At 32.4% G+C, this 15,982-nt stretch overlaps 3 protein-coding genes and 1 non-coding gene across 4 annotated transcripts in view; 3 read left to right on the top strand and 1 right to left on the bottom strand.

Annotated features, from left to right (window-relative positions):
- Positions 1-1,912, top strand: part of LOAG_16572 (Cullin-5) — an 8,018-nt gene extending 6,106 nt beyond the window's left edge. Inside the window, exons 17-19 of the mRNA XM_020449225.1 lie at positions 580-714; positions 1,186-1,290; positions 1,529-1,912. Of these exons, the coding sequence (XP_020307294.1) occupies positions 580-714; positions 1,186-1,290; positions 1,529-1,603 (315 nt within the window). The 3' untranslated portion in view covers positions 1,604-1,912. The remainder of the gene's footprint in view (positions 1-579; positions 715-1,185; positions 1,291-1,528) is intronic.
- A 6,535-nt stretch (positions 1,913-8,447) lies between these two features.
- On the top strand, positions 8,448-11,384 carry LOAG_02074 (hypothetical protein; the record flags this gene model as incomplete). The annotated part of the gene is made up of 7 exons (XM_003137612.1): positions 8,448-8,585; positions 8,869-9,061; positions 9,255-9,466; positions 9,627-9,845; positions 10,112-10,215; positions 10,440-10,656; positions 11,160-11,384. The coding sequence occupies 7 exons, from the start codon at positions 8,448-8,450 to the stop codon at positions 11,382-11,384; spliced, it is 1,308 nt and encodes a 435-aa protein (XP_003137660.1).
- An 865-nt stretch (positions 11,385-12,249) lies between these two features.
- LOAG_20005 lies at positions 12,250-12,321 on the top strand. Its single transcript has one exon. It is a non-coding gene; the product is annotated as a tRNA-Cys (tRNA).
- Positions 12,322-13,278: 957 nt separating this feature from the next.
- Positions 13,279-15,739, bottom strand: LOAG_02073 (lipocalin/cytosolic fatty-acid binding protein family protein). Its single transcript, XM_020445926.1, has 5 exons — positions 15,434-15,739; positions 15,080-15,208; positions 14,529-14,701; positions 13,907-14,020; positions 13,279-13,467 (listed from the first exon to the last, which is right to left on the bottom strand). Exons 2-5 carry the CDS (start codon positions 15,156-15,158, stop codon positions 13,414-13,416), a joined length of 420 nt encoding a protein of 139 aa, XP_020303670.1. The 5' UTR covers positions 15,159-15,208; positions 15,434-15,739; the 3' UTR covers positions 13,279-13,413.
- Positions 15,740-15,982: the final 243 nt, after the last annotated feature.

Below are 15,982 nucleotides of genomic sequence, written 5' to 3'. Positions count from 1 at the left end.
AGTAGTATATATATATATATATATATATATATATATATATGTTGGCAGTTATGTATTACATATATATTAGCAGTTAAAATGCGTGGAGAAAGTTGAGAATTCAAATTCTGTTGATTATCATTGATGCGAAATAAAAGTCCTATTTTATCTTTTATTCTTGAAGCAGCCAGCGCTTTTTTCCAAATCGAAACTGATTGATTTCCGACTCATTTTCATTTTTTTAATAATCTTGTCATTTTCCGTCGCAGTCACTGGGGACTTCAATGTCTTAACTTGTTTATGTGCTTGAGATGTGACTACTCAACAATTACAGCCAATTCAAGGTTTTTCATCTGTCCATATTTCCTCCGGCATAATAAAAAGGATTATATATATGTATGCCTGGATCTTATCAAAAATTCCGTTCATGCTTGTTTTTATGATGTTTTGATAATATTTTTTAATTTTATGTGCGCTTTTTGTGCTTGAAGGTGTTGGTTACTTGCTTCATAACAAAAAGTTTAATAAGTCGGCGGGATTTGATTCTCATTTTCATATGAATTTATGAAAAGAGAAAAGAAGGAACAATATGATTTTCAGAATGGTAGGGAGCAGAACCGCGGTCGAATCAGTTTAATTGGTCGTCTGCAATTGTCAGTGGATACAAATGTACAGGAAGAACATGATGATATTATCGCTTTGCGTATTTTGCGTGTACAAGAAGCTATTGTCAAAGTATGGTTGAAAATGTTTTGTATACTTCAAGTGCTAGCGTGCTTGATCATGATTTTATGCATATGCATATACAGTCGAAGAAGTACTGAATACATATTGGTAGGAAAATGATAGGATTATGGTAATGATGAATAATGAAATATTGAATTATTTAGATTTTCTTTGGCTCATGGAAGTTATTCGGTAAAATTTAGGGATACTAGAAACGGTGCATGATCGAAAATTTTAAGCTGTGAACATTTTACATCGAATATATTAGTTATTGAACACTGTATAAAATGCAGTTTTGATGGGCGTTCTCATAGACTTATTGCAGGATCTGTGGATTGCAACATTGACGAATTGATTAGTAGTTTTTTTTTTTCCCATCACAGTTTTGCTATATAATTTGTGCAATGTGATTTATTTACAATGTGTCGATGTTTTTATTTGATTTTATTGTCATAAAAGTCAATTTACGCTTTCTAATAGGTTATGAAAGTTCGAAAACGTTGTCAAAGTGCACAGTTACAAACCGAATTGATCGAATTGTTGAAACATATGTTTTTGCCGCCGAAAAAGATGATAAAAGAACAGGTGATTTCAAAGTTTTCCCAGATTCGCAAAAATTCATTAGCAAGAATTTTCATTTATAAATAAGCTAGTTAAAAAAGAAATATGGTAATTGCCTTTCAATGGATTTCTAAAAGATGGCCGGCCTTAATTATTTTCATACTTGCGTCAAGTTTAGAAGACCACTAACATTTTGAGGAAACAGATTGCACTAACATTTTGAGGAATTTTGAAAAAAAAAGATTTTTTACGACCTTTTCAGATAGAGTGGTTGATCGAAAATGGATTCATTGCCCGCGATTCAAATGATCTGAACATGTTCTTATATGTCACATGATTATGTCGCTAGTTACTTCGTCGACAACTTGTATATTTCATTTTTGAAAGTGAAATATGATGACTTGACATGATGCACAGACAACATTTTTATCGAGGCTCTTATGAAAAAAGATTACATCGTTTGTAGATTTTCGTCAAAATCAAGGTCTGTTCCATTTGCTTATTTCGTCTTATTACTATACTGTTCTTCAATAATAGGATAAATCCTATTTGATCTAGATATTTGTGCTCAATACACTATAACGGGTAGATTTTCTTTTTTCTCTTGTCTTCTTTACGTGAGGATAGAAGTTCTTTTCGGGTTCATGACTTCCTTCGTAGATGTTAAAATTATGGAGTCTTGGGATTTGTTCTTATCTTTGCTTTTCCTTTTCCACCAGTTCTTCCGTTCCTTTTGACTTCTGAACTCATGATTTATTTGATTTTAGTAACTTAAAATTGAACGTTTATATATTTTTTTCGCGGAGCAAAATGTCCAACAATTGATTCGTATTCGAGAGTTGTGTGATCTTCAAAAATTAGCTTTTTCTTCTTGCTTCTTGAAATTTTTTTGTATAAATTACATTGAACACAGTGTTTTGCAACATCGAACATATTATCAAGAATGGTCAAGAGATGAATTCGTAAGAGGAGTAGAAAATAGACACGTCACGTATAATAACATTAAAAAGTCGGGAATTATTTTCTCCACAAATCCAAAGATTTATTGAATTGCGTAATCCAAAAAAGTTGAAATAAAATCAGTCGGCGAATATCAATGCTGCGATTATCTCTCCTTTTATTGGGGCTTTTTGTTAAAAGAAGCTTTGGTTGCGTCTTCCTCTTAGTTAAGTCGACGGATTACATCTTTTTAATTGCATCTTTAGTCTTGTCTACAGTTACTCTTCAGTTGCTTCTCTTTGCAATGCTTCAATTACATCTGCAGTTATATCTAGTATTGATTATTTTCGCATTTATCAAAATTATTAATTTGCTTTTTCTTTTCGCAGATACAATAAGAAATATCCATCTACCTTTTATGAATAAAAGATTGGCTCCAGACAACGGGCTGCAGATATAGGGCTCGCAAAGGGGTAAAAAATTTAATTTTCTTTCAGTAGGGAAATCAATTGGAGGAATTCATTTTTCTCCTTTACTTCTTTTTTATTTTTAAATTCAGCAGGAAAGCCAAGTTGAGGAAGAATTTTTCCAATACGATACGGTGGAGTCTGTCCCGTTGACTCATACGAACACAGATGGGATAAAAATGGGTGAAAAAAGTGATGGCAGCAGTTTTCAAAATTGGTATCATTACAGTTCATCTGTGCTCAGCTGTAATTTTCATTGTTGTTGCTGCCATTATTAATGCTTTTAATATGATGAACGCTGTCGATTATTAGGATGATCCAACGGTTTAGGAAAGGGAACTCAGGTAAAATACCTCCATTGCATTCCCTTCATCTGCTCTCTGCTCTATTTAGTTTTTCAGTTGAAAGATTTTTTAAATTTGGGTCAGTGTTTTGCCAGTTTTATTCTCAAACATAGCCTCTAAAGATAAAACTATTTGTGGACCTCGCTTGTTTATCACTTTTTCACTTTTTACTGCCAAGATGTTTATATATTTCAATTCTTAGGCTCTAATTCTGAATTCATTCAGTTCTTGAGGATTGTTTATCGAATGTGCTTCGGTATTTTGCAATTGGTCGACAATTCCACTCAGATTGTTTTTAGAAATATAAAAGGTTTTTTGTATTATAATGTATTTTCGTTTGCGGTACTTCTTGGTGATCAAAGCAAAATTTAAGTTTTACCTGTTTGCTATTTATGTTAAGCGTATTTGATATCGGTTGAAATGTATCACGATTTTCACTTCCATTCTGTTGTCAGTTACTAGGAAAAGGTGTGGCAAAAGACTTATGAAATTTCCCATTTTGAGTAGAGAGAAGAATCTGTAACAATCATATTGTTGAAATCAAAAAGTTGGGAAAATGATCAAGAAATGTTGCTTAGCTTTTCGTCTTCACTAATTTCCGGAATTAAAGATCCGAATTTTGGATCGAACAGTCAGTTTTTTGATTAGATTACTCAAATACCTGGTTGGTTTACCAAGTAATATAGTTTCTTCAAAATTAGCTAATGGTTTGTTTGCAACAGCTTCAGACGCAATTCAGACACAGACACTTATGTAATACTGTACTTACTTCGTGTATGGAATCTAAGAATTATTGAAAGTTTTTCTGAAACAGTCCGATTCATTTATTTTGATAATTCATGGATTACTATAGAAAAAGAGGAATCAGAATGAGATAGATTTGACTTGGTAAAAGTTATTCACTAAAAACCTTTAAAAAAAGAGAAATTTCAATATAATATTTCTGCGAAGGTATAAATTTAAGTGGATAGTAAATCAGTGCTAAAGTTTCGTGATAAAAAAAAAAAGAAGGTAAAGATAATTATTATTGATAACAAACTCACCACAGGTAATTGATTATTCTTTGATATTTGGGTTAGATATTTTGAGGTTTGATTTTAGTTTAATTTTCTTTATTAGATTAGGCATATTTTATCCTATTTCTATTGTTTCTTGTGTTTTATTTATATTTTTTTTTATAGGTGAAAATACTAGTTTTAGAAGATGTTAGAGATTAGAGGTCAATATTTTTTCTGTGATTACCGGAGGTTTGGTCAGGATTTTCGTTTGTTTTTATTTAATAAATTAGCTTTGCCTTTTTTTTTTCTATTTTTTGAACTTTTTAAAACTCTTCTCTATGTTGATTGGATAGTGTTTGATTGCTCTTAGATAATTTATCACCTGATTATCTTGATATTAGTGGTATAGCTGGTTTATTTTTAATAACTGAACTATAGAACATTAATGACCGCTTGCCGATCTTAACTTTTTCATCTCCTAGTGTTTTTATTTTCGCGTAATTAACTTCTGGATAGGTCAAGTTTCGAACGTTCATATTAATTGCAGCCATAGATACGATCCATCCTTGGAGCATGCTAATTTTTCACTTTCAAAAATTATACGACTAAAATAACTCACGCATACTGTAAGCTTTAGGTTTTAAGCGGTTTGTCTGACTACTTCTCTGTTGCATAATATTTGGTTTAGTCCTGATTCACTTGTCCACCGAGCAAATAATTCATTAATCAGTTTAACAGTATTTCAAAGAATTCTATGGATTGTAAAACTCTTATTGTTTGACTTAAATAGAAATGCTGGTCGGAAAAAAAAACCGTCCAAATAATATTTGCAAAATTATCGTTTTCCAAATAAAATGAGAAGAAACATGCAGAAAATGCTATTTTTCCGGAACAACTCTGAAAGCATGCAAAAATTATTATAAAACATTCTGGAATTCATACGAGTAGGTCATAAATATTGGAGAAGTCTTTTATTTCAACTTTGTATTCCAAAAAATCAAATAATGAAATCCAAACATGACCCAAATATTTTGTCGATTTCGATAAACACTTTTGGAATAGATCTTTTTCCACCAAATAAATACTTCTGTGTAATTCATTTATGCAACGGTTCTTCTTCCCATTGTTTTTCAAAGAGCATTCCTGAATTGTTAAAGCAGTATCAGGTCCACAATAATATACACAGTATCAGGTCCACAGTAATATACACAGTATCAGGTCTCCCTTCTTATTTTTTTGTCCTACTCATTTGCATAATCTGCTAACATATACCAACTAATAGTTCCTCAAATCTCCATTTTTATTTATTCTTATAAACTGCATGTTGAGAATTTTTTTTTTTGATGATTTGCACTATGAATACATATGTAAGTCGTAAGTAATTTTCGTCAAATATTCATTCCATATTCTCGAAATTTCTCATTTTAAAACTCATTTATCACTGTGTACTTGGTCTGATTGTTAGTGCAATCTATTTGCAGTTTTGCAGATTAAAATCTATCACAGAAATGTATTCATTTACTTGTTAATGAGTTTTTAGTCTTAGACAATTTACTTCACTGTTATTTTAGCTGGAAAAATTAGTTTTGTAGTTTAAAAATTTCCTCAAATTTGCATAAAAAGTTGATTTATATTATATCTCATATAATTTCACCGATCTGTCACAGAAGTAGAATTTTTTTTATCACTTTGTCTACTTGTAATTTTCGTTCATCACTGATATTTGTTGTCCTTCTTATTTGACACCTTTTTTGATATATTATTTATCATCATTTACTCACTCATTTGTTCATTATCATTTCAATTTAATCAAACTTTCTTGGAAATCCTATCGAATTTTACTACTACTATTTATGAAAGTGATCCTCGAAGTTCAGTTTTAAAGAAAGGGATAAAGCTATAATTTTCATCAATCACTAATAAAAAGGTTTTGGTAGTGCTTTTTTTTTACAACTTTTAAGGCTAGAAGTGGAATAAAATGTGAAATTTCAATGTTCACATATACTGCTTTTATTCATGAATTAACTTTCTTTTTTTTTTTGCAGGCAAATTGACGATGACTCTGATAGGAATGTTTGCGCTTCTGTCTCATTTTTGAGTAATTTGTGTTTTCCATCCGAGTTGGTTCCTTCGTATGTTCGATGCAATTTTCGAAGATTTTCTTAGCAACGCAAAAATAGCCTTCTTTAGATTTTATGCTTGAAATTGTTTCAAATCATTTTTGTTTCTTCTCATTGCTTGCCTTCTTTGTCTTCTTCCGTTTGTTCTTTTTACTTTCACAAGTTTAGCCACAATTTAACAGGTTTAGTCTGACGCAGCTTACTATCGACATCTACACCCACAACAATTTGTTTCACACAGCTGTTTCTTCGTCACAAAGGACACTTTTTTTAAAAAATTTTCTGGTGAAAGAAAGTTTGCAAACTTTCGATTACTTCAGCTGGATATTTGTGAAAGTTACATCATAAAGTGCTACTGTAAGTTAAGTTTTAAGCTAAGATTTCAGAATTCATTTCATTTCATCCGCCTTCCTTCCTCTTCTTCTTTGCATTTCCTTTACAGCTTTCCACGTTTTTGCTCTTCTCAATTTCATGGATTGATTTTTGATTTGTTTCATTTTATTCGTTACATTTACATTCATTCCTCCATCATACTTCTATTTATTTTAAAATGTGCCTGGAATGACCCATACATCGAAATGTATGAATGGACTAAATTAGGATAACTAGTAACTACCCATGGACTCTGTTGTTGTCATCCAAATGCATGGAAATTTCGATGAACTTCTTAAAATTAAACCCTTAAATTGTGATCTAATACACAGAAAGAATACATTAATGTTTGTAAATACCCACTATCGATTAATTTCTTCATTTTCAAATGATTTTTCGTCGAGATTAGCTGAATCATCTCTGTGGAAGCGTAATGTGTCATATAAAAAAAATGGAAATAATATCTTCTTCAATTTCAGACGATTTCTAAAGTTACTGGTGAAACTCATAAAATATGCCAATTTTCTGGATATGAGTGGAAATAGCTGTAAGGCACACCATTATCGCACTATCTGACCAATGGTACAAATAGATTCTGACACGAAGTCCTTCACTTCTTTCATGTAATATGAACAGTGAGATCATTATATCAGCATAAGCAATTGTGTTTTTTTTTGCTTATATCATACCCAAACTTATCACATATGCGCTTTAAAATGATATTTTATAAATTTGAAGAATCCTTCACTTTATAGATTTGAACATTTTGTAAATTTGAGTAAACACCGAACTGAAAAGTTTAAAAAAGCTTATCAAACTATCGTTGGCGTTAATATCATCATTTAATTGGTCATTTGGAAGGTTATTCTTCTAACACTAATTTTCAAAAAAAAAAAATCTCTTGTAATGTTTGTCGTTGTTTTCTTTTTTACGTAACTGTGATACGCGTATGATTTCTCGTAAAAAACAACTTGCATTTTTCATCCTGCATCATCACGGAATTACACCAAAGCTCTTGAAAACAACTAAAAAGTTTCTTTTTTTGGATCTCAACGTCAGTGTTCATAGATAATTAAAATTTAAATGTAAACTCAATCCTATTCATGGAGCACTGTCTGGAAAGTCCGGCATGTCTCCTTAAAATTTGTGCAGGTCAGGGGGTCAATGGAAGCAACGAATACGAGCGCAGTCTTCTTATTGTGTCGTTTCTTATAAAAGAAGTTTGTTGAAGTAATTGACATCAGAAGTTTCACTTCAGCATATAATTTCAATCTAAAACAACAAAAAAAGGTAGTATGTTTTATGTGTTAAGTATTTTTTTAGAATAGAGCATAATTCAGATTAAATGTTTGTTAACTAAACTGAAATAAATGATAAGATAAAATGCAATATCAAGCGGTTGTAAAACAAAACGACTTTAAAGCTTAAAATATTCTTTTTTGGCCAAAATTTCATTTCTTTAAAAGTGCTGTCACATTTAGCCATTCAACAAATAATTAATTGAAATAACCTAAGCTAATTGCAAGCTAAGTACTTCATTAAATCATACTTATCTTTATCAGTTACTTCTTATTCACCAATTGATATTTAGCCTTTGACATCATAGTTTGCTTTGTCAATGTTTGAAAGTTAAGCAATTTTGTATTTACAAGATACGTGAAACGATTGTTTATGAATAAAACTTGCTGCAACCTTTAAAATTTGAATTAAGAATAGATTTTCGAATATCTGTTGTTGCATATATGATTCATAATGCTAAATGTATTTAATTTGTATAAGACAAATATAATTAAAATTTAAAATATATTATGCGCTTAGAAGCGAACATCAATCGATTTTTTTTATCGGATTTCCAATGAAAGATTGTTGCACATGAATGAAAATTTTGAAGATTCAGTTAATTATCAATAAATTTCTATTATTGCAGGAGATGTGGGAATCATGAGAACAGAGATTGTGTTTATTCTTATTATTATTATTGAAGGAATTTTTTGCAATGACACTAGACAGAGACTTATCACATTGTTGAGAACTGATCAAAAATTTCATGATCAATGGATACATCTTGTTGAATTACAGGTATGGACTGCAAATTTTAGACCATCATAGTGATGACATCTCAGTAATGATTACTTATCAAGTTGATACAGATGATGATTGCAATAAAAACAATGAATAATCATGATAATAACAATCATGGTAATAACAATCATTATGATAAAGGAGATAGAGTTGGAACGAAGTTCTAACAGATGTTATAAATTTTTGCCTAAAATCAGAAATTTTAATTAAAAAATCATAAACTTATGTTTGACAATGTCATTATTTCGATCCTTCCCTTACATACAACATTCAATTTCAGCATCGACAAGTACATGAACAAAATATGGGTGGTGCATTAGAAGAAGTCACAGATTTGTTATTGAATTGTGCGCCGAAGTTAGATTCTAAATTGGATCACATAGATTATGTATGCCCAGGCGACATAGAACTTTACGCCGAACTAGGACAACTGACACGATATTGTAATGACAGTATCATGGAATTGATTAAAGGTAATTTTAATAGTGGCTTCAATTCACTTCAATTTAAAGGCGTTAATTAATGATCAATTAATAATTAATGGTATAGTTTTCATTAGAATCCGAAATTTTCAATCAAGTTGAATTGCTGTTCGTAAATCATAATTTTTCTTTTGGGCCTACCTTTTATCAGATAGTTCTTTGATTTGAATTTGACCGATTTCAGGTAGAGTAGACTCATGTCAACATGCCAGTTACACCAGTTCACTCCCATCAATTGTTAAATTTCTGATGAAATCTATTCAAAATCTAACAGTTATTGAAACATCAAAAGCGACGAAACTTGAAAATCAAACGCAGTATTTGGTGGGGCAATTCATGGAACATAAAAGCTGGCGAAATAAATGGAAACTGATTGTTATTATGCCCAATATAGAGGTTTCATTTCCCATAAAATTTCGGGGCAGTTAAAACTCGATTCAAACATTCAAATGATCTCCAAATCGTTCCACCTCCATTACATGGTTAAACATAACGATCGCAGTGCTGTAATGCAGCAATCACAAGTAATACCTAAAATCTTCATCTTTCTCTATAGGATGGCGAACTGCGGGAACCTGAGCAATCAGCAGTTGAAGTAATGAAGTCAATTAAGTTGCTTTACGAAGTGATACCGAAACGGACAATTTTGATTGTGGTACGAAGTTCCACACTGAAACTATGGCAGGACGCATCTAACACGCACCGAGCATGTCAAACATTGCTGGAACCGTGGAAACTTTATGAAAAACTGAATCCGGTTTCCATCTGGGACCAAGTCGGTTGATTACATTATTTGAAAAGAAGATAATGACGAATCCAACTATCATCGAGCTTCATCGAGAATAGTTTTAACTTCCACAGTAACAATTGTCTCATTGAAATAATATACTGTTTTACTTTGAATACCTTAAAAATCACTGATCGCTAAATTCTATCTTTCAGTATATTTATCTCACAGATTTCACGCTTACGGTGAAATCTCTACTTTCGGTATGAAAACTGTATAATGAACTTTCATTATATTACAGAAATTTATTTAAGGTTGAAAAAATTTGTGGGTTACATTTTCAAAGTTCATTATTTACCGTGCAAATTTTACCGCTCATGAAGGATGCCTCATTACCTTTCCTACCTGGCTCTAATCAGTAAGTTTCGTTACATTTTTAACTAATTATTTGTCCAACTTATTATTTATTTGAGCCGATCATTTTTCTTTCAATCTTGTACGAATCATTTATACTTCTAATGCAACTTGCGGTAAACTTTGTTGCAATGGTGACCCATAAAGGTCTATGTAAGTTAAACGACTAATGCGATTCATCCGATTGTATTTATTAAGAAAATGAGTTCCCGAAATAGCCCTCTACAGGATGGACTTATCCTTGCTTGGTCATGATTGTGTACATTTTTCACCGCGTGGTTTATCTCTTCTGCACATTGCAATATGGAATGCGATGTTAACGAGACTACCGGATCGATCGCAAGCCTTCAATTTCTCCTTGGAACGACCCCTTTGCGCTGATCCACAATGCCCATTCATCCGTACCGCTAAAAATAGTGCCTTATGTGTTTGGAATATTCAAAAAGTTAGCATTTTTACAGTTTACATAATAACACATTCTACATTAAATTTTTCTTGTGCTTACCGAAAAGGAATTCCGAGTTTGTAAGTTATAACTTTATACTTTTATTACTGTCACATTTAATAGTGACATTTAATGTTGTCGTATTCCATAGTATGTGGCAATATGAAGTCTAGCGGGTATCTTCCTCTTCCTTAGGTTTCTTTTTTGTTGAGGATATTGTTTTAGTTTGAAATAAGATGAGATAAATGAACGGTTAATACGAAAAAATCATCAAATGATGATAAGCAAAATGCGCAGATTTCGAATTAGTTGCAACACCATAAGAACCATTGACTGATCTCTTCAAGAGACTCATTACTCAATTAGTAAATGGTTTTGTCTATCACTTGGGATGTTTCGCTTTCCTATTTACCGTGAAATTTCCTAACCAAAAATATGCGTCAAATTTTCTAAAATCCAAATTTCCAGCATTATTTGGATTGATCCAAAGAATTTCATTTTAGGCAGATGGAAATGGTCGTCGTTCGGAACAATTGATTGCAATCGGTGTATTGATCATAGCAACAGTATTATTTGTTATAGTTCTTGGTACCATTTGCTGCTTTACAAGATACCATAATAAGGTTAATGAAGTGGCAGAAAATCTTCCCAAGAAGCCACCTGTAGGGGCCGATTGGATCTCATGGAAATACATAGATGAAGATAGCAGCGCATCCTATAAATTTTAAAATTCACAATGTTATCTTAAGGAAAAGACTAACTTTCCTGAAGTCGTGAAGTTTCGAGATACCCACGAGAATTGTTTCTCAATTATTGTCAACTCCATTTGCTTCCTTCACTTTTCATTGGTGTGATTTTATCAAGATTAAGAAGTAATGCTCTATTTCAAGGAGCATTTATTTGGCGGCACGAAAGTACTCAAATTCTTCATATTCATATGCAAGCGAGCTTTCACTTTTTCAGCTAGCCAGTATTACTTGTTTATATTTTTCTAATTTATAACAACCAAAGAAATATTTCTGGTCGCATAAATTGAGAATTGCTCAAATCAATAATTTCTCTTCCCATTAATCCTTATCATTCCATTTGAATCAGATTTTTACTTCATATCGTGTCTTTTCAATTAATTGTACAATAGAAATGAATTCCCTTGCATGCTTTCCAGTGTTTTTTTCCGAAATTTAATCCAGAAAAGCGACCACTTCGTACTGCCTTGTTATTATTGTAGTGTATAATTTTGTGAGAAATTCTGGACAATTCAAGATACCTTCACTACACAACTTCGTAACATCATTTTGAATACCGCCAATCGACATCAGTTAAGTCCCTTCGCATTAATTTGAATTGTATAAGAAATTCATTTTAAAATGAACTATTTGATCTTCTGAGGATTTATACTATCCAATCAGATTGGAATCATCGCACCGTGCTGATTTCTTCATTTACTTGTGGGATGCTTTTGGGATGTTCCGCGGGATTTAATATAAGGGCGAGTGAGTCAGTGAACATTAATTAAAGCGTCAATTCCTTCTATTGCTCTACAATAGCGCCATAATCAAAATCTCATCCATTCAATTAAAGTATCTAGTCGGTGGGGGCATAGCTCAGTGGCAGAGCATTCGACTGCAGATCGAGAGGTCCCCGGTTCAAATCCGGGTGCTCCCTTCTTTTTAATCAGTTGAGAATCATGACATTGTCTGAAGAAGTTTCCATTCAACAACCAACGGCTTTTGACAAATGAATACTCAACTTCGAGGAAATTATAGCAATCGGCATGATTGTGGTAGAATGGAAAACAAATATGGCGTAAATGAACCTGGATTGGAGCAAATCCTCATCCTTTTGGACCTAAATAAGATTCACTAACGTTCTTTCTAATCCTATTTCTTAGGAAATCAATAAAGGAAAGTGGATATAAAAAATCGAAAGAATAAACGACTGATAAAGAACGATACCCCACCAATATCCATTATGAGTCACTAAGTCAACGAATTCATAAAAATATCAATGACTTAATACAATGCATCCCAATCGGGACAACAAATGCTAATTATCATTGATACAGGATGAGCAGTATGCACCGTTTATAGTTCAAAACCATAATACTGATTCTGGAACTTCACAGCACATATGCAATTGTTTGGTAACTATCACTACCTACTGAGAATGATAAGCCTTAATGTAGGAAATTTGTATAGCCCATAACATATTCATATTTGTTAAAAAAACCTAGACCTTCACCATTTGGTTTCAAGTCATTAATTCGACGTCTTTTCTAGTATTTCTTCTCAATATCACAACCTACTGCTCTTTTTTCGAGAAATTCGACTCGCGACCTTAGGATTGACAAATGACATTTCAGTCGACGATTCGAACTGCTTTAGCGCAACTTGATGTGCTTCGCATACTTTGCGAGCTTCATTTAGCTTTTGTTTTCACGTGTCTTCACGTGCCTTCACGTCTAAAACGTGTTTAAAGTACTAAGATTTTTCGCATACAATAAAGAAAAAAACTTTGCCAGCAGGTATATTTGCACTTTGACAACAGGTTCAAGTATAAGTGATTGTTTTGGTGGGTGATGTTTTGTAAGCAATAAATGCATGTACTATCATCATCGCGTATTTGGTGTATTAATTTATTCAGTACATCAAATATAACAAAAAATCGGGTGATACATGTTGACAAAATCAAGCTTTTGCTCTTGGTACAGAACTTTCTATGACATCGCGCTCAACAAATGATAAATTGCTGATTGCTTTATTCTGCACTTTTGTATATGCGTTTTGCAACCACACCTTCACAATCACAAACCTGAAAAGAATTTTCATTAAAATGATCTTTCTACTAAATTTGCTCCCCGCATTTTATTTCACCATGTCAACTGATGCAAGGCTTATTCTTGTAGATGTATTTTAGCCATATACTAACATACCGAATTATTCATTTAGTTCGCTCATTAACTGCTACTTTCTTTAGTTCAAATTTCACCGCTAGAGAACAGAAAATATAATGGTAACAACAGGAACAGCAACAATTATCTTAGCGTCACTTTTTCTCACCTTCGATCATTTCTCTGAAACACCGAAATTCTAAAAATATCTTTTCTACTTCAGTTAACTAAAATATCGCATAACACGACCACTGAAACGTCAAAATTTCATGTCATAAATCGATTAACTGCAAAACTAGCTAATTGCAAAAGATTTTCACGCTAAAATATTTGTACTGCAGTCACCACAGTTAGACTTACAATAATTAGTTGGCCTTGCTTATCGATGTAACGTTCAAACCTAGTACTTTTCCCGTCTGCCTTAATCGCGTTTTCGAGTTGAACCAATATGTCACCTTCCAAAAAGAATTTACTCTGCAACACCACTGCCTTCAGCAAAAAAAAGCAAAATTGAATTTGTGTAAAAATTAATAAAACATTGGCCCTTTTCTGACTCGCTAATCTACAGTGAATTCATTTGTTAAGTATCCTAATTACAGGATCTTTCTCTAAAGCCTCTTGACCGATTCCTCAAGCTCTCAGTTATTAATAACAAAATTTACTGGGCCCCATTTCATACTTCTATTAGCATAATGTAAAACTTTAGAAGATGAAATGTTTTCTAGGAGCCATAGTTAGCTAAATGCAATCACGAAAACGGGTGTTTGGGTATTAAGAGTCCGCATATGTTACGTGACTTGAATCCTTCTTAAGATTCTGATACTATTTTCAAGATATCAGCTTTTCTTCGGCAGCCAAGTATAATAACAGATGACGAATATTCGCAGCATTCTATGGTCTTTACAGTGGAATAAACAATTACTCAGAAATAATCAAACAAACACTGAGTAAACAACTGAACAAAAACAAAATGAGCAACCACCTTTACTTGCCTCCCATCAGGTGTTGTTTCAACGAATTCTTCACCTAGTTCAAATTCCCAAACATGCTTTCTGAAACTTGATTCGCTAACAATCTTCCATTTGTTACCATCCACGGAAAAAGTCAGTGTTGGTTTAAGATTTCGAGCTATACTTCGCATTATCAACCCAACACCTATAAAAAAGGAAATTGATGATTATCGGTATGGACAAACAATCTACAACAGATAAATTTAACTTGAAATATTCTCCTCGCGAATTTAAAACTATTTTAATGATTCAGCAATACTTAACACTAAATATAGAAAAATCCAGGAAACATTTGAATTTCTTTTAACAAACGGGTCAGATTATTTTAGGAACTCCCATACCTTCGTCTGAAACCAATTCTAGTGGTAAAAGAAGGCCTTGAAAATTCGAGTTTTATGGAAAAAAAGAATTCTAAAAACTAGGCTAATTAAACTAAATTAAAAGAATGTTGAATTGCAGCGCAAAAACTGCTTTGATCTAATCAAACAATGATAACATGCTGAACTTTCATGACTATACCTACCGATTTGTTTCAGGTATGCATCGAAATTTTCCGACTCGACAAACGTCCAAATACCAACAAATTTCTCGGCAACGGCCATTTGTAGCAAAGCGATTTATCACTTTTATCAGTAGTCGTCAAAATCTCAGTCTGTAATACCAACTGAGCATGTAGTAAAGAAGCAACACAAGGCCGAAAAACGTTCGTTGAAAGATTTTCAAATTTGATTTTTACGATAGATAAGGATTACTAATATAAGCAACCTTGAAAGCAGGTTTGCTACTTTAAAAACGGAAATTAGTGAGAAACAATAAACAAATAATCGAGTAAACTTAGCAGCGATCATTCTCAAAATAAAGCGTGTGTAATGCTTACAGATGTTATTATCGATTGATTTTCAGTTACTGATTATTATTACTGGAGAGTCGGTTGAGCAGTTCGATGCGCTCCGAGATTTTGTCGTAACGATAATACAATTTATAGCAAACATCTGCTGACAATATCAAAATGATATGAAAATTATGACGAATGAATAATCTGGCCATTCGGTCAAGTACTATAAGAATTCAATTTAATGTTGACATTTCATGACGAAATAATGCTAGCATAGTATCACCATATACAATTAAGGTGAAAAAAAATGAGACAGTAATCAGTAAAAGAAGATAATATATTAAAGTGAAATTTTACTGACTGGGGAAACAGTGATATGAGAATTCAATTTAATGTCGGAGAAGTATTAATCAAGCGACAGTGTCACAGCAACATCGAAAACACTCAGGTTGACCGCAGCTAGAAAATGATATACATGGAGAGAAGGAAGGATAACGAGGAAAAAGATGTATGAGTAATTTGGACACAGCGATGATATTTAAAAATCGATAGAGAAAATGGCAGGACGAGTCATAAGCCGAATGAAGGACC

This window comes from Loa loa (genome assembly GCF_000183805.2).
Source record: "Loa loa unplaced genomic scaffold supercont3.8, whole genome shotgun sequence".
Classification (NCBI taxonomy): domain Eukaryota; kingdom Metazoa; phylum Nematoda; class Chromadorea; order Rhabditida; family Onchocercidae; genus Loa; species Loa loa.
The sequence above is the reverse complement of the archived record's forward strand: the minus strand, read 5'-3'. Positions and strand labels throughout refer to the sequence as shown.

Bases quoted from the DNA above. Each gene is read 5' to 3' on its own strand.
- LOAG_02073 (XM_020445926.1), bottom strand. From the start codon at position 15,158: ATGGCCGTTGCCGAGAAATTTGTTGGTATTTGGACGTTTGTCGAGTCG. The intron at 14,021-14,528 runs GTGGTTGCTCAT...GTGGTGTTGCAG, and splicing joins CTGATGGGAGGCAAGTAAAG to AGTAAATTCTTTTTGGAAGG. The intron at 13,468-13,906 runs GTAAGTCTAACT...AATTCTTTTCAG, and splicing joins AGCAAGGCCAACTAATTATT to GTTTGTGATTGTGAAGGTGT.